Below are 24,831 nucleotides of genomic sequence, written 5' to 3' on the forward strand. Positions count from 1 at the left end.
AAAATGTCTAAGGAAGTGGAGGGTTTGTTGTGTTGTAGAAACCGTCACTTTCACAAGTAATCTCTTCATCTCATTTGTATATTGATAATTTTTGAAAATTTAAAAAAAAAAAATAAAAAATAAAATAAAAAAAAAAATATATATAAATATATATATATATATATATATATATATATATATATATATATATATATATTAGTTGTATTTTGAAAGACTTTAAAAATCGAGTACAGTACTGTAATAGGAGATTGTTTTGTATTAAATATTTCATATGTTTCACAGTCAAATGAGGAATATATATGTAATAAATAGTGACAAACTGTGTGTACAATGTGAATCTGTTGTTTTTATTTGCTGTGTGGATTTCTGTAAGGAAAATAGAAACTATATCAATGTTTCTTGTATAATAGTTTAGAGTTTAAATGTTTAAAATTTGAACTATAAATGTTGGCCTTCTACAGTAGTAACTAAAGCACTGGATTATTTGTGTAACCCTATTTGTTTATAGTCTATTCCAAGTGTTGCATTCAGGTAGTCTTATACACGTTACTATCACTGTCATTTACTTCTTTGATCTGGGGGCTTACCTACTGTGTGTACATTCCCACTATGTTTAGTATGTTGAAACGTGTTTAAACGATGAGGAAATTAAACTGACCCCAACACTCCTATTAATATATAATATAATCAGCAAAATAAGAACACAGAAGGAAACTTTTTTTTTTTTTTTATTAGTTCAATTAAGGGTTCAGTTAAGTAATTGAGAGTTGGAGTTGGAGATGGGGTCCTGCAATAAGGAAACACAGAAGGAACAGGGACAATTTCACTCTTGGGTAAAATGGACAGAAAAGTATAACAAATTGTTATATTCTTTAACATAGTGTAGGAACAGATATCATGTTTTAAAAATGTTTTGTAAGGGACATTTACTTCAACATCACTAAATACCAGAAACGATTAGAAAGCCAATTTGACTCAACTGTGATCCAGAGGTAATCCATCCAGCTTTTTATAAGGTACGTTTCGGGTTTGACAGCATGAGCAATGGCCAATAAAATATACCAGAAGGAAATAGGGCATTGACGACAGCACCTGCTTACACATTCAAGATCAAAGGCAGTTGTGCTTGGAATTCTGACAGCTACGCGTAAACCTTGTTTCATAAGGTTTTGCTGCCATCTGCTGTTAGTTTTGAAAAAAATGTTCATGCAGAGCCAAGTTAAGTAATGTGGTTTTTTCAAGGATTAATCGCTCCTGGTGCCTTACGGTATTTGAAGCCTCGCGTAACCCAGAAACCTATTCCTCCACTCTGTTAAAGTCCTTTAGTGTTTTGTGATGAAAAATTACGTCGGCTACAACCGGTTCAAAATGCTGCAGCCAGCATGGTGAGTGACTGACTCCCACGTGTCATTCATAACGCATCACTTTCAATATATTTACAGGAACTGTTGGCACCTTATGCTGTAAACATCGTATAACACTATTAAACGATAACTGTAACCCAACATGTAGACGTCCTTAAAGACAATGAGCGCCTACCGATGACATCAGAATATTGTTTGCATCTGCCGGAGCCGGATTTCGCTTTTCAAAATCAAACAAAAACCAAAGTCTTTCGATTTATATTGTGCAAAAAAAAAAAAAAAAAAAAAAAAAAAAAAAAGCCTTTCTCATTTGACAGAGGTGGAAACCACCTTAATAAAGAGTAGCCTATTTCAATACAGAAATAACAACGGCCAAACCCATAAACATGGTTTGTTAATTTATGCCTCCAAGAGCACTTGATACCACCATTACCTAGGAACAAGTGAACGCAGACTGCACAGTACCACGGCAACCGCAAGCGGTATATTATTCATTATCAGGATACTGCCTTTGCAGTTCATTCATTGAAAGTTAGTTAATCTTCCAGTCGCGGTAGAGGTTGAGACGTCCTACCTGTATTTATAAATGTGTGAGCAGGATAGAGATAAATCGATGCCCATACATATGCGCGCACCTCTCTCTCTCTCTCTCTAAGCTATTATTGATGGGTATCAATGCGTGTATATTACTGTTGTAATTTATTTATTACAACAGTAACGTGTGTGTGTGTGTGTGTGTGTGTGTATATATATATATATATATATATATATATATATATATATATAGTATATCACCATAATTGTCATTTTAATCTGGAAATGCAATGCATTAAATGCAGTAAACCTGCATGCATCCTATGCTACATGAAAATAAGTTATATATATATATATAGTAGCTGTTGGAGAACAGCTACACAATCACACCCCCCTTTCCCAGATGTACAGTAGAAATCCGCTACTGTATCCCTGTTTAGGAAGTGACAAGAACAGGAGAGGCGTCTCACCATGTGGCAGGAAATGACCTCCCTGGAAGCGGCTGGTTGGAAAGCTGAAGCGTTAACGAGGAGTTCACTATTTGACAGGGAGACGGCTGCCTGTGTGTAGTGGTGCTGGACGGCGGGAGGGGAGGGATTATATTATTATCTGCGTTTATTTTGGTGGCGGCGACTCGTCTGTCTCCGCGATGGAGGCGGATCGGCCCGGAGGAGGAGCTGGCGGATTGAACCCGAACCACAGCGGTAATGGATCTGGTCGGAACCCGAACGGGCCCAAGACTTTGTTAGGGGGATCGGGAGCGATGGCCGCGCCTGCCCAAGCTCCGGAGTTTCAGGAGGGCGAACCGGGCCTGTCTCTCCCAGGGATTTTGCACTTCATCCAGTTTGAATGGAGCCGTTTTCAGACCGAGAAATACCGATGGGAGGCCGAGAGAGACGAGCTGAGGGTAGGCGCAACTTTACTTTATCATAAAACACGAACGGGGTTGTGTGACCTGTTTATAGGCCACTCTGAGAGTGTTTAATTAAGAGGTGTTGTGTATTTTTTTTGTGCGTTGAATGTTTGTGTGTACAACTAGACAATAGCGCCGCTTCTGGGACTCTAGATATATAATTACACATGGAAAAGAAACGGATGCAAGCAGTCTCTGCCATTATAAATCTTTTTATGTAACTAAAAACATAAACGCATTGAATAAGTTACACAGCTACATTGATCTTTTTTATATAGTTAACACGTAAATATATTTAATATATAGTTTTCCTTTAGTAATTAAATAAGGGTGTGAATACATTGTAGTTTAAAATACAATAACTTTTAAAAAAATGATAGCTTACATTTGTAATAATACAAAAAAAAAAAAAAAAAAAAAAAAAAAATTTCTCTCACTTGTGTATAGGTTTAGTACTGTGCTAAATAATACCTGCCAGAAATGCTGCGTACACAAACCAGAAATGCACTCAATAGGGTGCCCTGTTTACATGGCAATTAAATGATACGCAACATATCCGTTGTCTTCAAATTTACCGTTGTTAAGATTATATATATATATATATATTATATATATTATATATATATATATATACTATATATATATATATATATATATATATATATATATATATATATAAAGGTTAGTGGTCTTAACCGTAAAATTAGATCTTTACGTTACGTAATTTACGTCATTTGACGTACGTAGGATACGATGTATGCTAGATATATATCACTATATAATATACTATTGGCTATATATATATATATATAATATAATATATATATAATAGAAAATGTATTTAGCTCAAAGAGCCAGCTGATATTTTAAGGTGACATGCGGCTTTATTCACAATTGTATTTCTTACTGAGGTCACAAGATCCCAATATTATAACTAGGGGTGTAACAATAGTACTAGTGTCGCTATACCATGTGTATCACGATAATTGTGTTGGTCTATTTCTATGATGCATAAAGTCAAATGATAATTTTAATGATGGACTGTTTAAAAAATGAATTGATAGGTAGTCTGTTTTGAATATGCAAAAAAGCTTTTTTTTTTTTTTTTTTTTTTAAATAGCTATGTGCATAAGACTACAATATACTGTACAACATGTATGCTACAATATGTGTAGTAGTATGGAGTACAGGTTGAATAAGTATTGGAGGAAACAATCTATAAACAGAAAGGGAACATCTATTTGACATGCAGATCAGTAGTAATCTAGTTAATTGCTACAAGAGCATACATATATGGGAGTGTATCTTGGTTTTAAGCTTGTTAAAGAACATCTCATGCTTTAAAGAAACCACAATGTTAGAACTGTTTATTCATACAAACATCTGTGCCAGTACCACACTAGTTAAATGTAAAGTACAGTACTGAAATTTCCTGTAAAACAGGGCAGTGTTTTTATAAAAACAGCTGGCTATTGATATTTCCTGTAGTTAAAGTTTGTGACATACAACCCAGTTTTACACTGCAGTCTTCCTTCTGTGCATTCTGAATACCTTGTTTCCACGAGCATGGATTGACTGCCAGTCCGAGCCGGTCCGGGTTCGCTCGCATTTCTCCTGAACCCTCACTGTTAGTCTGCCCCAACTGATTGAAATGACTCAGTTATTGACGGATGTTGGCGGTTCTTTCCCAGCAAGCCTTGCAGCTAAGGTCACATGCATTTTAAAACCCAAATGATGGACTGTATTGTGTTTGTTCTGATAATCCAAACAATTCTTTTTTTGTTAGTAAAAAAAAAAGAAAAAAAAAAAGAGATTGCTAGAATATTCAAGCCCGGAAAAACCTGATCGCCCTGGATGTGGATTAAAAGTTTACGCCCGCTCATCACTTGATAGGTCAGCGTTGTGACATACCACCCATCCTGCTTTGGCCCACTTTGGAGCCAATGCGGGTCGGCTAAAACCCGGGCCGAGTGGTGCGTGGAAATGAGGGATAAGAAAACTGACCTTGAGGTTTTACCAAAAGATAGTTTTAACTGTAGCTTCCTGTTTTTTACTGAAAGTATGTCCTTGAGCCATATATTGCTCCTGCTACAGTAGTAAGAGCTTGATATTCTAGCTCGTATAAAACAGGAATCCTGAACACAGCAGGCAGACTGAGAAGTTTTAGGTCAAGCATACCAGACACTGGGGTTCGTGTCAGAGCTTGCTGGTACTGGGGGCGTGTGTCGTCTTAAATCCAGGGACAGAAAGTCTGTGTCAAGATGCTTTTGATTGTGAGTTTAGGAGCTGTTCTAGTGGCCAAAGGATTTTAGGATTGAGACATAAAGAAAGAAAAAAAAAAACTACATGAACATAATTTAAATCTTTAGTTGCACATCATGTAATCAACGAAACTACAAATTATATTGCATTAGTTGTGCAGTATTTCATGTTAGATTTCAAAATGTCACATGTTTCAGTTTTTAATTAAGTACATGGTAAACTACAAAGCGGTGTGTAATTCAATATGTTAACGTAACATTATTCAGCAGGTTTCATTGGACTTTATGAAGCAAAATGAGTGAATTCTATAGGTTGATCCAAAACTTTTGGCCATAGTTGTAGACTTATCAATAATATTAATAAAATGGTATTGCAGACAGCATAAGTAAAATGCCTAACTATTATTATTTTACAAGTTTGGAAATGTAGCACAAGTTAAATACAGCAACGCTAATTTCCCTGTGGTGTCTGTTACAGCTTTGGGGAAGTGGCATATTTTCTAAAATTTAATATGGAAATGTTCTCACTAAAACTTAAATGGCTTCCTGCAGTGATTTAGAGGGCAGATCTCAAAACCTCGGAGCACTAGAGCGGGTGTTTTTTTTTTAAACAGACTTTAAATCAACCATATTTTGACCCAGCTTTTGACCCCTTTTACCTTCAGTCAAAAAATGTAAATTTTAGCGCGTTTGCCTGAAACAATGCCAAGACCCAAGTTTGGTGTAAATCGGAGATGGTAGGTTGTAACCTGTGGGGTGATTTGTCACCCACCAGCCTGTGATTGGGGGTCTGGCAGGGGATGGAATGTGAGAAGTTGAGTTAGCATCAGCTGTCTCTCTTAAGCAGCAAGGTGTGAAGAGAGGGATGGTGTGTCATGGCTGCATGAATCTGCTACTGACACCACAGATCCACACTATCAGGTGTAACTAAGGACCTACCAAATTCACGGTCCATTTGGGGAATTTTCACGGTCATTTCTCTTTTTGTAAAATGCTGCCACTGCAGTGAGGTGCTGCCTGTAGTAAGACCTGAGTGTTGTTTTGTTGCAGGCCCAGGTGGCTTTCTTGCAAGGCGAGAGGACGGGGCAGGAGAATATGAAACAAGACTTGGTGCGCAGGATCAAGATGCTGGAGTACGCACTCAAACAAGAGAGGTGAGAAGCCGTGCTGAATTGCATTTACTGCTGGACAATGTATAATAATATATATATATATATATATATATATATATATATATATATATATATATATATATATATCATGTTATGTATTGCTCTAATTTACTACCACTGCTTGCTTTTTTTTTTTTTTTTTTTTTTTTTGTGATGTATCAAATTGACATGTTTTTTTTTTTTTTTTTTTTTTTTTTTTTTTTTTATTAAACAGAGCGAAGCATCAGAAACTGAAATCAGGAAATGAATCAGAGCAGGGGGAGAAGAAGCCGGAGACAGAACCAGAGCAAGGTACTGGAGCAATCCGGACCCCTCCCAACAAAGAGAGTGTTCGGTGAATCTAGAGGTGTCCAGTCCCCCCCCCCACATGTGTTGTGTGTGTCTGTGTGCACGTGTGCTTGTTTCATAGTGCTTGCTGGTTTACAAAAAGTCCCCACAAGGAAGGACACTTGACAAAACCTGCCTTATGGAAACAGGTAATTTCAAACAAAAATGCATTTCCTTTACGCCCCGTAACTTTTAATAATTATGTTGAACCCCCTTCCCTAGGATCCTCTGGACTTTAAGATAAGAAATCTACATTGTAAGGGAGTCCTCATAAACACTATAAACAAACGCGTTTCAGCGCATGCTTGTGTGTTTTATTATGGTGACTTTTTTAAATGCAATGTATTCATTTACCTTGTCTGTTGGTTTGTGTATATTAGATGGTGTGTTTATCAACGGCAATACATAGCACAGGATCCTTTTTCAAAGGTTCAAATTTGAGTACGTTTGAGGTAATAAAATTGCTTTTTGTGTTCCTTGATTGGTATTGATTTTTTCTGCTTCAAATTGCATTAACACTTGCCTTTTTTTGTACTTGTCAGTCATTTGCTACAGCAAAAAAATCTAATTTTATAAGCCTGGATCTTGAAAAAGTTCAATGTAAGCTACCCCCTGCTATTAGTTAACCAATATTGGCATTATAAATTAATTCTAACATCCCTTCACAGCTTTGCATGATTGCGAATTTATTTTTACACATAATTGCGTCTATTTGTATACACATTTAATCCATTCATTTTACATTTCCATGCGACTGATGGCAGTCTACTTTTTACACGGTATGCCGCTTTCATTTTGTGTTCACAGCTGTAAGAAAAGTTTCTGTCCAACATTCTAGTTTTAAAAAGAGCGCCGCCCACGTTTAGAATATAACATGCATGTGTTAGCATAACTCAAGATGCGTGTGGGTGAAAAATACCAAAACAATCGCGATTAGAGTCCAAAAAAGGAATTTGCAACTGGAGCAAAATGTAATTCTGAGAGTGTCAGGATTTGGGGAAATAGGGGATTGGCTAGGATGCAAACTATGTGGAAAGGCCCAGCTTTTCCGCACAGATTAGCGGATGTAGACTGCTCCTGACCTGTTTTCGTGGCTGAATATATTTAACCATATTTAATCAATGCGACTGTGATGACTCTAAAATATGTAGGGACATGATAATGTATTACAGTATGTAATGCTGTCCCTTACAGGGAATATAATGGAAGTTAGGTAGACCTGAGTTTACAGCTATGGCCAAATGGAATGAGTCATAGTCAAACGAAACATGCTGAATAATGTTACATATTGAATTGCATATCGCTTTATAGTTTTCCATAAACTTCATGGAAAAACTGAAAATGTGACATTTTGAAATCTAACATTAAATACTGTACAACTGTTCTGGCTTCTGGTAACAAAGTAAAGTAAGATATTAATTAATATTATTTTTAATTGTGTCAATCCTGAAATTCTAGGTAATGCAAAACTTTTGGCCATAGCTGTACTAACTAATCATTAAATCTGCAGCCTATTGTGTACTGGATAACAAACAGATATTAAATGCCTAGTTCAAACCAAAATAAGATTGACGACCGGTGGCTTAGATATCAGGACTAAGGTTTTAAAAACCCTTTTCCCTGAATTAGCCTCTGTTTGTTTTTTTTTACACTGATCCTCAACACTGTCTAGTTTTCTTTTAAACTTCCTGAATGTACAATACACAGAACAGCCCTCCCTTGATGCTGGCCCGCTGGTAAAGAGTCCAAACCCCATTGGGTTCTGCACTGGAAAAGAAGTTCCCCTTCCTTTTCAGAGGAGAAATTCTTTCAGCAGAGTGCAGTTCTCACTTTGTCCAGCAAATGCTGCACAGTAGAGGACAATGAGAACCATTCAATAAGGTAACAGTGAAAATGGGTCTCAGGCTATGAATAGGTAAAAACATGGATTTAAAACTATAGGGAATTTACTTTATGTAGGTCTCCAGCTTTATAGGGCAATAATCTACCCTGTTTGGCTACTTCAGGCAGTGCTAGGACATAATGTAAGACAATGTATGCAGTTTGACCTATAAAGCCACAACATTGGACCCATCTGATGTAGTAACATTATTTTAATCTTGCTTAATCACCTGGTTAACTATTCTGTGGATTTATAACTTGTAAAGGGGGAAAAAAAAAAAAAAAAAACCCTGTTCGAAACCTGCTTTTACTCAATGTTCGTTTGTGCCCTCCTTATGCCACTCTTTTGAAGTAGCGACTTTCAAAACATTTAGGATTTTACAAACTTCATTTAAGTCCCCCTTTTCCCATTTAAGCCAGAGAGATTTGATTCTTTGAACCTGGCCTCGCAGCTCATGCTATGAGGTTCTGGGATTTGCCTTGTTGCCCTGCTCTGTCACTGTAAATCAGATTTTTGTGGTGCTTGCAGGCTGGTCCTTCCCTGATTGACTCCTGTGTTTTCTTGCAGTGTCTAATGGGCCGGCAGAGTCGGACTCCGAGCAGGGGAATCAGATGTCTTGGAAGGAAGGACGACAGCTTCTACGCAAGTAAGTGCAGCAAGTGACTCCTCTTCAGTCACAGAATCCTTACTGATATATCTGATGGCAGTATCTGGAGCCGCTGCAGTTTAGATCAATTAAATAGACCCCAATGCCTCTACTGAGTATAATTTGTGTTTTTTTTTTTTTAATTTTTAATTGCTGTTGGTTGATGGGCAAAGAAACAACCTAAATCAGTAGCTGATAATGTTGTTGCGCACTCAGCATGTTGGCATTTCTCGTGCCTCTTGTTACAGGTACCTGGAGGAAGTGGGATACTCCGACACCATCCTAGATATACGCTCCAAGAGAGTGCGCTCCCTTCTGGGGCGGAGCAGCCCGGAGGTGAATGGCTTGGCTCCGCAGTCCAGCCAATCGGAACAGGAGCCCAGGGCTGGGGGTGGGGTTGGGGGCGGAGAGTCTCTCCTGGTCAAGCAAATCGAGGAGCAGATTAAGAGGTGGGTGTGTTAGATTATCGTACAGTGTCAATTTAGTTTCTCCATTTCACATCTTTTGAAATAAAGCTGCGTGACCCAGTTGATTCGCAAATTAGTTGATCTAGCAATTTAAATGTATTCATATCAATGGTGCTTTAAGTAGACTTAAAGAAGCTAAAACAGAGCCTGCTTTCTAAGCGTTTTGCACAGATCTGAGTGAGATCTACTATTCTCCTGAATCGGTCACTTTCTCATTAACATCTTTTTTTCACAGACATCTTTAACTTGGTCCAGCAATGCTTGATTGCGTTACTGTAGAGTCTAGTGTATGGACTAAGAACCTCAGTGTTAAAAACAGGTACAGATGCAACTCGGTGGAACAGTATTGAAACAAATAGAGATGGCACGACAGAGCTGTGTCTCTCATTCCTTGGTGGTGTTTACAGGAATGCTGGGAAGGAGTCAAAGGACCGGATCACCAGCTCTGTCTTGGACAAGATCCCCTTCCTGCAGGGTTGTGAGGAGTTGGACGACAGCGATGAAGACGAAGACTTCCAGGGCATCTCCACAGACTGTCTCTCTGGGTCCCGGCAGCACAAGAAATCCAGAGCCAAGGTAACTCCCCCAGGGCAGGGTTAGAGCTGAGGACTGGGAGGGGGGGAGACTGTGTAGTTTAGCGATTGGGAAGGATGTAGTGTGGCAGTGTTTTTTTTTTTTTTCTGTTGCACGAGCCAGCCACCGATCCATCAGAACAAGAGCAAACTTGACACTGCAAAAAATAGTTCAACGATTTTTGTCCAACGCTTAGTAATGCGCACACCACGTAGTAAGTCAATAAACAACGTACCTCACCAGATGGCTTTGTCCAGTAATATTCAAGTCACCAGTCAGGTGCACAGCGCCATCTAGATGCTTTAACATGCCATGAGGTGTCAGTAAGATTTTCTTCAAGTTAATATATAGAGAGTTTAAGATGCGCTGTAATAAAAAAATAAAAATAAATTGCCACCCCAGGATATATTCTGCATCCCCAGTTTAAGAACCACTGGACTAGTGGTTAGGTCTGAGGGACGGGGAGTGGATGAAGTAGTGTGGCTAGTGGTTAGACTTGAGGGAAGCAGTGTGGTTTGGAGTGACGGACTAAGGGAAGGAAGCAATGTAGGCTTGTGGTTTCAGCTGAATTACTGAGTGGGAGACGTTGTACTATTTTTTACCTAGTTTAAGAGGAAGTGTGTTATTTTCTCCCAACAAGTTAACAAGCATGTAACATGCCTGGCATGTTTTTTTTTTTTTTTACAGCTGTTCAAGATACTGCACTTTTTAAGCTTACCTTGTCTAAATAAGTAATGGGTCCAAAGATCTGTATTAATAAGATATCATCTTATTGGGTCGACAGTTAAAAGCTAATTTCTGATGGGTGTAGGAGGACTGCGCAATAGCACAGCACAGGTATTTGGGAAGGCGTATTTTTCTCTTGGTAGATGGGAGCAGAGTCCCTGGAAGCAGAGGTGGAGCCGGATGATGAGGAGGAAGATGAAGACGACTCTGAAGATGCCCTGAACGAGTTTGACTTCCTGGCGTCAGGGGAGGACGGAGAAGGGGCCGGCGAGGCCTGCATATCCGGGGGTGGCAGAGAGCTTGGTAAAGCGAGGCGAACCTTCTGTTCCAATCCATTTCATTAGCTGTTCCTTTCATCGCCCTGCATTTTATTGTTTAATTCAGCTTTTCTAATTATGTCTTCGTAATTTTGAAACATCAAAGCAGGAATTGGTTGACGCTGAATTGCTTCCTCTAGTCCAGTATAGGCTTGAGGCATGGAGACTGAACTGCTCCCTCCCTCACCTCCTAAGAGAAAGGCTGGTCCCTCTAGTCCAGGGCAGTCTTGACGCTCACATCATCGCTGTTTTGTTTTGTAAACAGAGGACAGTTCACAACTGTGTTCACGGTTTTTTATTTTCCTGTTTCTCAGAAAACCAAAGGAATAAGCTGCAGGGCATGCTGTCTGATTACAGAAATGTGGACGGGCTCTCTGTCAAAGCATCCATTCCTTCAACAGGGCCTGGCCAGTCTCGATCTTCTGAAGGTACAATGTGCTAACTATACATGTGAATAAGCTGGGCAGTGGTTTGAATTCTGTTTAATTAAATTACCCCTTGTTAAACTTTAGATGCTGTAATGCAAACTTGCTGACTAGATGTATTTATACTTCGAGTCATATGGTTTTGTCTCAAATAGTTGTACTAGTTTCTTTTAGTATTACAACATATCTTACCATTGTTTGATAGTTGTGGGTGTCATGCAGTGTTTCACAATGTTATCAATTGTGAATGTGAAATTAAATACAAGTCTAATGAAATCAAAATAAAAATGTCTGTGTTGTGATAATCCATACAATTGATCATAATGATATTATTTACTTTACTTTCCTATTAGTTTCATGCGTGCATTAACACTTTCAGTCCTGAATTTATAGTAATTAAGTTATATAATTCAAAAAGGAACTCCTTTTTTGAGTCTACAGGACAAAAACAAAGTTTTTTTGCATATATTTATATACCTAGGTGTCCCGTGAGACTTCATCGTGATTTCTGACGCCATGTGTTAACAAGATAAGGCGAGACTTTGCGGTCGTGCCAGGACTGAAAGGGTTAGATTAATGTTTTTTACTTTTTTACTCGCACTTGCACTCTTGTGCTTTAGGGGGCGCTCTGGGCTTCTCCTCCGATGTCTTCATTCTGGACACTGTGGGGGGCGGAGACATGAATCTGGGGGAGCTTGCTGACCTCACTGTCGCCAATGACAACGACCTCACCATTGACGTAAGTACGAAGGGGTGTGACGAGGGTTACTGTGCTGAAAAGTATTCTACATTTGCAACGGCAAGTGCATGTTTAGTAGTACTTTTTCTCCCTTCCTATGACAAATAATTCTGCTATGCGATTTTCTTGGAGCACTTGTTTCTACTATAGCCGTTTTTATATCAGTGTGTACATTAGGATCTTTAGGGCATATACTGTATTTACATGCAAATACAGTAATTTATTATAAGCACTAAATAGCTTGCCACATTTTAAAATAAGAGACTAGGGGTTCAGCAAAATTGGTTATGCAAGAGATACCTATTGAAAATAAATGCTCATGAAGTACTTGAGAGGAGTCAGCCACTAGCATTTAACAAGCACAGACAGGACTTGACTGTTACGTCTCATCGCATACCCTAATTAAACAATATCTTTTAAGCAGGTTAATGTAATGCCTTAACTCTATCAAAACTGACATCTGGTCGCTGTTGGATAGCAGATAGCTGACTTTGAATGCCGTGGCAGATAATTTAAAAAAAGAGACCTAGTTTGAGGCAATTTCACTGTATCAAACTCCCTATCCCCTGGTGCATCATGCAGTGGCCTGAAACCTAGTCTCCTGAAACCAAGTTCCAAGCCACAAAAAGATGCCTGTGTTTGTCTTTGGGCTGGCAGCTGCAGGACAGCCGGGAGGAGTTCAAAAAGACGTGGAATGCGCGTTTCACGCTGCGCAGCCACTTTGATGGGATCAGGGGCCTAGCCTTCCACCCCAGCCAGGCTGTGCTGCTCTCTGCAGCCGAGGACGGGACCCTCAAACTGTGGAACTTGGACAAGGCAATTTCCTCCAAGAAGTAAGCAGGGGGGGGGTGGTGAGGGCAGTGCTTTGAACAAGCCTTTTATACAGCACGGTATAGTACAGTATAATTCACAATTTCTATAGCGCCTTTTAATCACAAGGGTCTGAAAGCAAAAAAAAAAAAAGAGCAATTTAGCTATTAAATCAGTCTGATACAAAATGTAATAAACAGAAATTCAAAAAAAGAAATACAAAATGTGGTTTGCATTGTAAAATTAGAAAAACTAAGATAAAAAGCTTGTACAAATCTGTCAATTAATAAAGTTGGAATAATAAAAAAAAGCCTTTAATACATCAAAAAGAACAATGTCACTGCAGCTAGAGTCAATCATTCTACCATTGTGCAGAGTGGCTAAAACTTTCTCTTGACTCTCAGGAATGCAACTCTGGATGTGGAACCCATCTATACCTTCAGAGCACACAGGTGAGGAGAGAACCTTCACAAACACTGTGAGCAGTGTTATTAATGTGCACCATAATAACGTGCACACGTCTATAGACTCCACTCTCATCTCTTCAGCACTATCATTACCAGCATCTTAAATGAGCACAAATCTATAGACTCCGTTCTTCTCTCTCCAGCGCTGTCATTACCCTGTACCTTAAAGGCACTACAGCTCTGGCCAAGTGTTTTGCTTCACAGAGAATTTTAGGGTTGTGGCATTCATTTAAAAAAAACAAAACAAAACTGTAAACATTATTTAACATAATGTAACCCACAGAACTTAGTCATATCACAAAGATCTATGAAAGCCATAATAGTAGTACACGATTTAGATTTTGAGAAGTCACATTTTTCAACTTGTCAGTTTTCTGTTAAGTATATAGAAAACTACAAAGCGGTATTTAATTCAGTACGTTAACGTAAGGTTACTCTGTGGATTTTGTTCGACTTCATGAAGCAGAATTAGTTTGTTCTGTGGGGTGATGCAGAACTGTTGGCATGTAGCTGTAGTCTTTAGCTTCCATTCTCAGCAGTGTTCTCCCCGCTTGCTCTCTAGTGGTGCCGTGCTGTCCCTGGCAATGGGAGACCGTGGGGATTTCTGCTACAGTGGGGGTCTGGATGGGAGTGTGCGCGGCTGGAAGATTCCTGAATTGAACGTGGACCCCTACGATAACTACGGTGTGTAGCAGACCTCATTACAATTACAGTGGAATTCTAGTTGAAACTTGGCACATCTGCGTAATTGTAATTATCATATCATGATTCAATTACAGTTCAATTACACACCCAGTCATTCACAGTTCCATGTTGCTTTACCTGGAGCGAACATTCTTCTCGTATTTTCAACTACTTTGTGACCCCACTTGTGTTGAATTTTTTTTTTTTACGTAGTATATTTCTGTATTTATCTGATTACTGCTTGGTTGAATAAACAGAGCACATGTGTTACTGTGACTAGCTGTTTAATTTTACTGTAATTGCAATTGACACCAGGTCTGGTGTGAAGCCTCATTACGAAAGACCTGGCCATCGTCGCTCATTCAGCTTCTCTGTGTTACGATTGTGTGTCGCATGGCTGCTGTGTGTTTCAGACCCCAGCATTGAGAGCAGCGTGCTGGCTGGCCACACAGACGCAGTGTGGGGTCTGGCTTTCTCTCCGGCTCTTCACCGCCTGGCGTCCTGCTCCGCAGATGGGACCGTTCGCATCTGGGACACCTCGGAGACCCCCGCCTGCCTCAGCGTCTTCAACAAGGACAAGGGTGAGGGCCAGCTAGGGCTTGTTAACAACGCTGGGGTGCAGGTCCCTGATGAGTTTTGTTGTTCAGTAGTTCTGTTCTCCAGGATATGAAATGAGATGTTGCAAATCATTGAGTGCATGTAAGTACATAAAATTACTACCACTTCTACATATGCAGTCAGTTCTTGTTTAAATTTTAGAACATTGGAAAGTGTTATACATTTTTAAAAGCACTGTGCATTATATTGAAAACACAGTTGTAAGATAGCTTTTTAAAAAAGGTATACATTGCAAATGAGGCATGAAACCTGCATGTCCCATTCTGATCACAGGTGTTTTTAAAACACAATAGCAAGGTTTCCTCAACATCGGATATAGAGCAAATCAGAAATGCTGACATCTTGCATCAGCAGTTTGCTGTTCATAGAAATGTGGTCGTGGAAATGCAGTATCTTTCCTTTTCTTGGACGGTGATGCATTATCCACTGGTTTTGACACCTCCACTTTTGCCTGCAAGGATAGTGCCTGTTTTTTGTGCTGCTTTATGGAAATGACACTGTGGCGACTCGAATTTCATCAGTAGTCCCAAAACGGCACTAAGATACAGAAATAGTGTATCAGAATATTCTAAGCAATTTGGCAAAAAATGAAAGTATTTTATTTTTATGTCCTTATTTCACTTCATTTTAAATTTGTATATTTTACACGTCTTTAGCATATCTGAAAACTCCCTGAAGAATTTCCAATATTCAGGAGTGGTAGGTATCCCCAAATCCTATGTACCAGGTTTAAAAGAGAACTACATTTTTTGAACGTGAAACACGTTATTTGCTTAACCAGAAAAAAAAATTACAAAAGACGAGATCAATATTTGGGAACCCTGAAGTATTGAACGTTCGGTATTCTGAACATCCGTGCCCGAAAGGGCTCTCTGGCTGATGGTTTCAAATGAGAAACATTTGAACAAAAGGACAGAGGGGGTTACAGAAGCAGTGTTGTGGTCCACACAGCACCGGTATAAAATAAGGCCTGCCTCTACTCACTGTGTGTCCGTTTCAGAGCATGGGATCCCTACCTCAGTGGCCTTCGTGAACTCTGACCCCACTCAGGGCGTGGTCTCTTATAAAGGGGGTGAGACCCTGCTGTATGACCTCAACACTGAGCAGAGCATCCTGGAGCTGGAATCCAAGAGCAAGGAGGGTGAGACTCCTATGGGACAGTGTTTCAACTGGATAGCGTATTAACAGGCCGACAACACACATTTAGCCGGAAATACACAAGCAGTTTGTTTTCTTGGACTCAAATTGCAACAGAAATTTGCCTGGGTTGCTAATTGATAACTATTTGTCAACATTTTTTTTTTTGATTGACAATTTGAGTTGCTAGAATACAGCTGTGGCCAAAAGTTTTGCATCACCTAGAATTGTAGGATTGAGACCTAATTTTAAAACAGAAAAAATATTATGAATGTAATTTAGATCTTATTTAACATTGTGTAATCAAAGAAATTACCAAATGATATCGCAAAAGTCTAATGGAAGCCATAATAGTTTGGCTACAGACAAGTGAATGCATGAGGAAGCTATTTATCTATTTTTCTTTTTTTTTTTTTCATGATAGGAAATGTGTATGGGATGTTAGAATTAGAAAATATTTTCAGTACTTTTAAGACAAGCACGGTGGAAGTATTTTGGAGTACTGGACTTTCAAATACATGAGACAAGCAGCATTGTAAAATGACTTAAAGTAATCAATTTTCAGCTAGAGTTGACAATAAAAATTACTTGTGTATGTCAAACCCTAATATTTAGCCAGACTAATGTTTACCTGTCTTTTTCTGTCTGTCTCTCTTTCTCCTTGCAGGCAGCACCCTCGTTAACCGTGTCCTGAGTCATCCTTCTCTGCCAGTCTCCATCACTGCTCATGAGAACCGCATCATTCAATTCCTGGATAATAAAACCGGTACGGTCCTTCTTTACACTGAGGGTAGCGTGGAACCATCATCGCCTGTTTAAATCTCACTTGTTTGTTTTTTTTTCTTCCCACCCAGGGTTGGGGTCGATTTCTTTTTTTTTTCCCAATTTCAATTCTAATTCCTTGGATTTGGAATTGATTAAGTGGGAATGAGGACTGGGAATTGATTTTAAAAAGGAATTGGAATTGACGGCAACCTTGTTTCCACCTGCACTTTTTAAAGCAATGTTGATCAGGTTTTTGAAAGTTCTAATTTTTATTAACACTAGTGACTTTATCACTGGTCCCCTTTTTAGTTCTGTTGGAAAGTCTTTTTGAATCTATGCTTGTCTTTTTAAACTTCAATTCTGAATACTGTGTATCTCAAAGACAGCACTGTTTATTTCCTTAGTTTTCAGCTAAATTCACAGAACATTTATTTTCTGCAATGAAGAAAGCAAAGACAGTGGGTTTTAGGTTGTACCAGTTGGGTGAATTTAGCTTTTTGTTTGTTGGAAACCAGCTAAAGAGGGGTAACTTTTAACTTTTCTTTAGCAAGTGCAATAAAAAAAGCACAGCAATATTGTATGTGAAGCTATTCACACATTTGAATCTGAAAAAGGTTATTTTGTTTTCAGTTTTTCTGTGCGGTTGTTTCTCCAGGTAAAGTGATCCATTCTATGGTGGCTCACCTGGATGCTGTCACCTGTCTGGCTGCGGACCCCAAAGGCACTTACCTCATCTCTGGCAGTAAGTCCTTTACCTCCTGCTATAGAGATGTGTTGAACCAATCAGATTCCACACTTCAAAAGCACTTCCTGGGTCTGCTGGAGGGTGACATTACTCCCACCCCTTCAGTGACTTCTTTCCTGCCAATAACCAACCAGCTGTTCCCCTGTAGTCTTTCATGCTTTGACCCAGAATCTGTCTGAAATCCTGAAAGCAAGGCATGGAAACTGAGACCGTTCTTTAACCTAAAGTAGCACCAAATGTTTAATATACATGCTTTCTATACCACATGTTTCTTTCAAAGCTACACCCGGTGACAGTGCAAGATGAATGGAATTATTTTGTTAGCTACAATCGATATGGGTCATTAATACTGGGCACCTGTTTTCTTATATTTTTTTTGCAGGCCATGACTGCTCGGTCCGGCTGTGGACGCTGGACAGCCGGACTTGTGTCCAGGAGATCACGGCTCACCGCAAGAAACACGACGAGGCGATTCACGACGTGGCATTCCACCCGAGCCAGCCCTACATCGCCAGCGGGGGTGCTGATGCGCTCGCCAAGATCTTCGTCTGACATCCCCCTCACCCCCCCCTCGACCCTCATCCGGGTGAGGCCCATACACTGCCTAGCACTTGCGCACAGCAACTAAAGGGCGTATCTTAAGCTGAGGGAACACAAAGCCAGTAGACTAGGTTTCAGGCCACTGTACCTGAGAAGTTGCCTCACACTAGGTCTGCCGGTCTCCTGGAACCAGGTTTCAAGCCACTGTTCTTGAAAAAGTGGCTTTGTTTTCCCTCGGCCTAAGAAACTTTCTTCGTCCAGTCAACCAATGCTTCTTTCATTTTAATCAAGTTTGACTCCCAGTTGGTAGGCAGGAGCTCTGTTACTAAATGTTTTGTTTAGAAATAATAAAGTAACTATTTGAGGAAACTGTTAACTGTACAGAACAGGGTTAGAATACAGACTTGCACTTTTGCCGAAGTTTCATTGGGGACGAGATTAAAAAAAACAAAAAAAAAAAAAAAAAAAAAACTCTTCTAGTCTTTGTATGAGGACATATGGAAGTCACAAATGCAAGATGCAAGCCTCATAAGATGATGCCATTATTCCCCCATTTAAAACAATGTTGTCCAAAATGACTATATAATATTTAATGCATGAAAGGGTTAAGAAGCTCCCAGTGTAAGTGTGATGTATTCTTTTCAAGCATGTTCCCACTTGCCTCAGTTCAGGTCATTTTTATATTTTGTTCCCATTTCATTGTGTTTTCAGACTGAAGTCCTCCCAGCACCTTCAACCCGGGTTTTGCGTACACAGTGTAGCACTCAGCAGAACGAACCACACCAGGGCAGGTTGGTCTACCGAACCAACAACACAACGCTGCATTTCAAACGTATGAATAAAGCAAATCAAGCTCAGGGCTCTAGCATCAACTCCAGAGCAGCTGTCGCCTGCTGCATTTTACACTAAAATAAACCTCTCCGTATTGATTGAGAGCCACATACCACAGTCTCCCTGGGAGATGGTCACTGTGGAGGCTATTGATTATGGAGCGATAAGGGACCAGCGTAATGTAGATGATATGGACCACTTCCATATGCTTGGGTTAACCATGTGAAGAGATCAGTCACTCCCATGTGTGAATTACATGTTAAGGTTGACTCATGGAAATATACATGGGGTCTGTTTTAATAATTGCGTACAGTCATCTAGAGATGTTGTATACAGCTATGGCCAAAACTTTTGCATCACAGAGAATTTTAGGATTAAGACTAATATATATATATATATATATATATATATATATATATATATATATATATATATATATATATATATATATATATATAAATATATACACACACACACACACACACACACACACACACACTGCAAAATGTCTACCAGAAGCCATAATAGTTCAGTATTTCATATTAGATTATGAAATGTCATGTTTTTTTCAGTTTTTTATTAAGTAGATGGGAAAAACTACAATGTGGAATGTAATTCAATATGTTAGCGTAACATTATTCATCAGGTTTCATTTGACTTTATGAAGCAAAATGTGTTAATGTTACAGGGTGATGCAAAACATTTGACCATAGCTGTATGTTTTAAAGCTTGTCCATTCATGTCCTGGTTGCTGTCAAGCCAGTTTAAGAAACTGTTTGTGACGTGTATATAACATGCAATATAACCCAATACATGCAATAAACATCTGATGGTGTAGGTTGGCGCTATTCAGAACTGTAGATCATTAAAGCATTCAAATTAACTCCAGTGTTTGGAGGAGGTATTGCAGAGTTAGGCTTTTATTAGCCTACGACCTATGGAATCCCTTGTTTGACTTTGATCGTTTTACGTGTGTATTCTTTGTATGTATATAGGGTGGCTATAAAGTCCCACTTTGCTTCAGCTGTGGCCACACTACAAAACTAGTAAAGCCCCATATTTCTTTGTTTTATTGTGACATCAGCTTCCTTTAAGAGCCTGTAGTGTAGTTGTCTTTACTTAAAGGAATGGTAATCGCAGATTTTAAAATTCATTTGTCGTTAAATTAGGGATATGCGGATATTTCAAATCCAGTGAAACGTTGCTGGTTCTTCCTGGTATAGTCCTGGATCGCTTTCATGTGGGCTAGCTGCAGTCAGATCATGTGATCTACACTACAGGAAGTGGGTAGGTACCAGGACTCAACAGTGTATGTGTGTGTGTGTTTACTGTATCTGTATATCCCAAATTTAATTAAGTATATATTTTTTAAATCAGTCATAATGTAAAGGGGACCTAACCCTAATAAGTTAATAGTCCTGGTCATAAAGCTGTATTCTCTGATTGATTGGTTTTGCCATAGCAGCTGCACAAAGTGGACTGGAGCCTGTATAGCCATTGCATAGGGCTGTCCATAAATAACTTTACATGTTTAACGCATTTCAGATAGCTGAGATGTTAATTTGTAAAGAGGAACATGTTTTTTGATTGTTTTTGTCAACCTGTCTTACTATTTACTGTATGAAAAATGAAGAAACAAATGTAAAGTTGCATATGGACATTGCTCTCTAAACTCTAAAAATCTTTATTCCTGGTGCTAAAACACATTTTAATTGGGGACGGTACTGGGGCCAGCTTGAAGGGGCCTAAAACAGTACACAGACTGAAATAGGTATTCCTGCAATCTTCAATGTCTCCACCGTTTGACATTAGAATCTGGTTGTGTTTGTGTTAAATTTGCCATCACATTCCAGCACAATGTCCTTACTTTATCTGAAACAGAATGCTTGAGATGGGATTTCCTGCTTCTGCTGCTCGCGGTGTTATTTGCAAAAACAAAATGTTAGCTACAATCAATCCTGCTTGGTTAGCTTTTCATTTACGAAATGCTACTACGTTACTACATTGTGTTTTAGCTTAGCTGCTGTTACCATTTTTTACTGTGTCATAAAAAAAAAAAGGTAAATAAAGGTTCTCGATTATAAACCGTGCGTTATCTACAATCTCCGACTCAGAAAGCATAGGAGAACTCAATAAAAAGGTGAATCACAATATTTAGACACACTTTGTTTTTTTTCCTACTGCGTGCAGCCGTTATTTAAATCTTGAGAACCTCCTGGCGTGTTTTAAATTGTTTTTCCAATGTCGAATGCTTATCCAAACACCCTTTGGTCCGATCGTGTTTGCTTTTAGATATTCAGCATTCAACTTAACATCTTTAACTTCAGAATTCTAAGGTGTAAATATATGAAAACAAGCCTAGAGACCAATTTTTTGGCTTCTTCAATGTACTAAATAAGAAACAGAGCATGTTAGTATTTAGATATCACTTGAGAGCTTAGTTTACCTTAGATATTCCGAGTTGTATTAAATTTGCTTCTGCTTAGTCATTTATCGTATTTCCTGTTCAAACCCGTTTAGTATCATATCACTTTTTAAAAGTAATCCAACCTTTTAATAATTAGTAAATGGTTTAATAAGTAATCCACCCATTCCAACTATTTTAAGATTTTTGCTTTTTTTAGCGTAAACAGTACAATGCAGAGAAATCATTACTGATGACAGATACTTTAACAGGAGACATTTGTCGGCAGCTGTGTGTGTCTTCGATGTATCTTCATATTGTATTTTTACTGTAAACCTTCTGGATGACAGAGGGACTTTTGTTGGAAATGACTCGAGCAGCTTTTTGGGACAAAGTCCTATGCAAAATATTTGTTGTTGTGCAACAGCAATAAATAAATGTTACTAATTTAATATAATTGTTGTTGGTCTTTGGAATGCATGGGGTATATTATCAAACCATTTACCACCAATGTTAATTTAAGATCCTTCATGCTCTTAGTTTGCTTCAAATTTAGTATGGTAAAGCATATGTAAAAAATAAACTGTGGTAAAGGATAGAAGTGCAAATTTTGTATAAGGGTAGTCCTACCAAATGTATCCTGAACACTGGAAAATATGAATCCAGCAGCATCTTGAACAACTACTGAGCATTGACAGCAGCACAAAAGTTAACTATTCTGCAGTTCACCAGGGGGCGCTGGTTCAGTGATGCAAGCAATTTGGTGATCTAGCCTGTAATGTGTAAGTCAGTGAGAAACTATGAAATACTGCAATAAGATTGCAAACATCATAAAGTGGAGAGCAGTAAAAAATATGATTGTGAAATTTTGATGCTACTTTTTTAAAAATTTAAAATAAAACCAATACGTTTCTAACATACTGCAAATTGCAATTTTGATCAGTGATGTGTTAGAATTGATTAAATGGGAATTGAGGATTGATTTTATAAAGGGATTTCAATGAAAAGCAGGGATTGATATCAACTCTAGACAGGGAATGGGTTTGCTAGTACAGACATGCATGGGAATGCATGCCAAATGTTTGTCATGTCAGCAATGTGGTCCATTGTTAACTGTGGACTGTATTATTTTTCCAGTTTCCATAGACACATGTTTTTCAGTGTCTTGGATCACTGGATATCTTTTTAGTCGTTTGTTGTGCTTGAGTAGCTTGTTTTATGTGGGGTTTGCCTCCTACTGAAGGAATCTTGGATAATCAGGTAGATGGGAAGTACGTTAGGAAACTCAATACTTCTCAATCTTTTTTCAATAATACTGACATACTGACACTAAAAAAAAAAGCAAATTGTCAAGCCTCGGGCGACCTGTCAGGACTGGGAGTGCAAATAATTTCCTCAAATCATGACCTCCATTCTTGACCCCTGACCTTGGTTTCCAAGCGAAACAGGAAGCTAGGGGAGGTGCAGGAAGGGTCTTTTATAGATGGAATAACCTACCCAGTGGCTGTGGAAAACACATTTGTTGTAGTCTGCATGCTAGCGATATAAAAAAAGTAAACTGGGCAGACACAAAGCCATTACCTCTGGGAAATAAATAACCAAGCACTGCTCGAATTAAGCACTATTATAAAGCGAGAAACAGGTTCTCACACAAGAAAAAAGCTATTGGGAAAAACTTTATAGTGCAACACATTAGAGAGACTGTTAGGCGCAGTGATGTGCCGGTTTGTACAGTTTTTATGCTTGATTAAACATACTTTAAAACACTTCATATTTTGGAGAGTATACTGGAACAAGGAGTTTGTGGAAGTATTTTGGATAGTTTTTCAAGCACGACACTCGCTGATCCAGTGACTATGCAAGATGCTGTTTGCAAACCAGCTGCTGAAATTGATGGTATGATAGAGATCTGTATGCAGCCTTGTCTGTATAATACTTTATCACACCATTGCACCACTCAATCAAATATTAACCCTCCATTTACAGAATTTTGGATCTGTTGTGTGCTCTTTGATAATGTACTGAGCTGAAAGGCGCATTAATCAATGTTTTAAAATTCACTTTCTCAGCCTAATTCACATTATTGACTTTAGCTAATAACAATAGTAATGGTGCTGCTAATAGTCTGGTGATGTTAATTCAGCAAATATTTCAAATGACACAAGATAGACAATGGCTGCATCCTTGCAGCTAGACCAGCTGTCAGGAAGCAGTAGTAACCTTTCACCTCTGGCATTGTGAAATATCTGCAAATGAAAAAAAAACAAAAAAACAAACAAACAAGCGGACCAAAATTATTACCAGAATAAAGGGAGCAAGTGATAATATTATTAAAAAGTAATAAAATGGATTTTAAAATTTATAGCATGTGTAAGGAAGAGAGAAGAACCACTATTCTGCACACTTTCTGACTTCATTAATAATAATAATAATAATAATAATAATAATAATTGTGTGCTCCTGTAACAAGTTATGGTGCTTCAGTGGAAGTATTCAGGTTTGCCTCAGACTTCTTATTGGCCCCCTCTTGTGGTCATATTTCTCTATTGCAACCAAAAGCAGCCTCAAGTATATTGCAATGTATTTAAATCTGTAATATCCCTCAATCGAGTTCAGTTTTACACAAGCACCATTACCAAGTCTTCTGGAGTTTAGCCTTCGGTGTGCTCCTTATCAGAAAGAAAAGTTGACAGTCCAGGTTGTTTACTTTCTGTTAGTTTTAGCTGGAGAGGCACTCCCTTGAAATCTGCTACCCACTGTATCATTAGCCAAGCAGGCCTGTTTCTCTGGCTCCATGCAGTGATAAAAAAAGGGGATTTGGCGAGTTTTATGGCTGCTGTATTTCAAGTAACTCCCACAGATCATTTTGACATGAGCTTAACATTTTCAACTGTGTAGCTTCCACACACTTCACAAGCAATCATGTCACATTCACACAAGCGAGCTGTAAATGAGTTGGTTTAAATGCAGTGTTTTGTAGCTGTCTACTTGTTTCATACAGTCTTAAAAGAATGTCTGATAACAGTAGTTTTAGAACTTCTTTCTTCTGTACTTAGAGATGCTTGTAAATGATGTAAAAATAATAGTCAGTGCCAAGTTAATAAAAGGGCTGTAGTGTTTTTTTTTTTAATAGATTTGCAACTTATCACTGTGATATTTTGTACAAAGTAATTTTACTGTAATCTTTTCATTTTAAGTATGAGAGCCTCACATTTTTGTAATGTGTTGTAGCTTGTATATTTTTTTTCTTTTTTGTCCTGTACTGTTTGTTATTAAATAAATAAAAGAATTTTGTACTTGTCTTTACATTGTCTTTTATGTGTTTGCTTTGGAATACGATCAGACTTTTTAGATATCATTCCTGGCACCACTGCGGAAACACGTTTGGGGTGAAATGAGGGATTACACGGCACACTCATTCTGCATAAATTATATTTGCATTCTGCACCTGTGGAACTGATTTCCTGTGGGCAATTATCTGTTA

General features: G+C 38.5%; 1 protein-coding gene across 1 annotated transcript; it reads left to right on the forward strand.

Moving 5' to 3' along the window:
• Window positions 1-2,415: 2,415 nt before the first annotated feature.
• Window positions 2,416-19,341, forward strand: LOC121303840 (striatin-4-like). The gene is made up of 18 exons (XM_041234661.1): window positions 2,416-2,805; window positions 6,123-6,226; window positions 6,459-6,535; window positions 9,021-9,099; window positions 9,348-9,548; window positions 9,974-10,142; window positions 11,009-11,168; window positions 11,497-11,610; window positions 12,228-12,346; window positions 13,004-13,179; window positions 13,561-13,608; window positions 14,186-14,307; window positions 14,721-14,888; window positions 15,926-16,066; window positions 16,730-16,828; window positions 17,483-17,569; window positions 17,955-18,158; window positions 18,824-19,341. The coding sequence occupies exons 1-17, from the start codon at window positions 2,548-2,550 to the stop codon at window positions 18,122-18,124; spliced, it is 2,292 nt and encodes a 763-aa protein (XP_041090595.1). The 5' UTR covers window positions 2,416-2,547; the 3' UTR covers window positions 18,125-18,158; window positions 18,824-19,341.
• Window positions 19,342-24,831: the final 5,490 nt, after the last annotated feature.

This window comes from Polyodon spathula, chromosome 35 (assembly GCF_017654505.1).
Source record: "Polyodon spathula isolate WHYD16114869_AA chromosome 35, ASM1765450v1, whole genome shotgun sequence".
NCBI lineage: Eukaryota > Metazoa > Chordata > Actinopteri > Acipenseriformes > Polyodontidae > Polyodon > Polyodon spathula.

Bases quoted from the DNA above. Each gene is read 5' to 3' on its own strand.
- LOC121303840 (XM_041234661.1), top strand. From the start codon at position 2,548: ATGGAGGCGGATCGGCCCGGAGGAGGAGCTGGCGGATTGAACCCGAAC. The intron at 13,609-14,185 runs GTGAGGAGAGAA...CTTGCTCTCTAG, and splicing joins TATACCTTCAGAGCACACAG to TGGTGCCGTGCTGTCCCTGG. The intron at 14,308-14,720 runs GTGTGTAGCAGA...TGTGTGTTTCAG, and splicing joins GGACCCCTACGATAACTACG to ACCCCAGCATTGAGAGCAGC.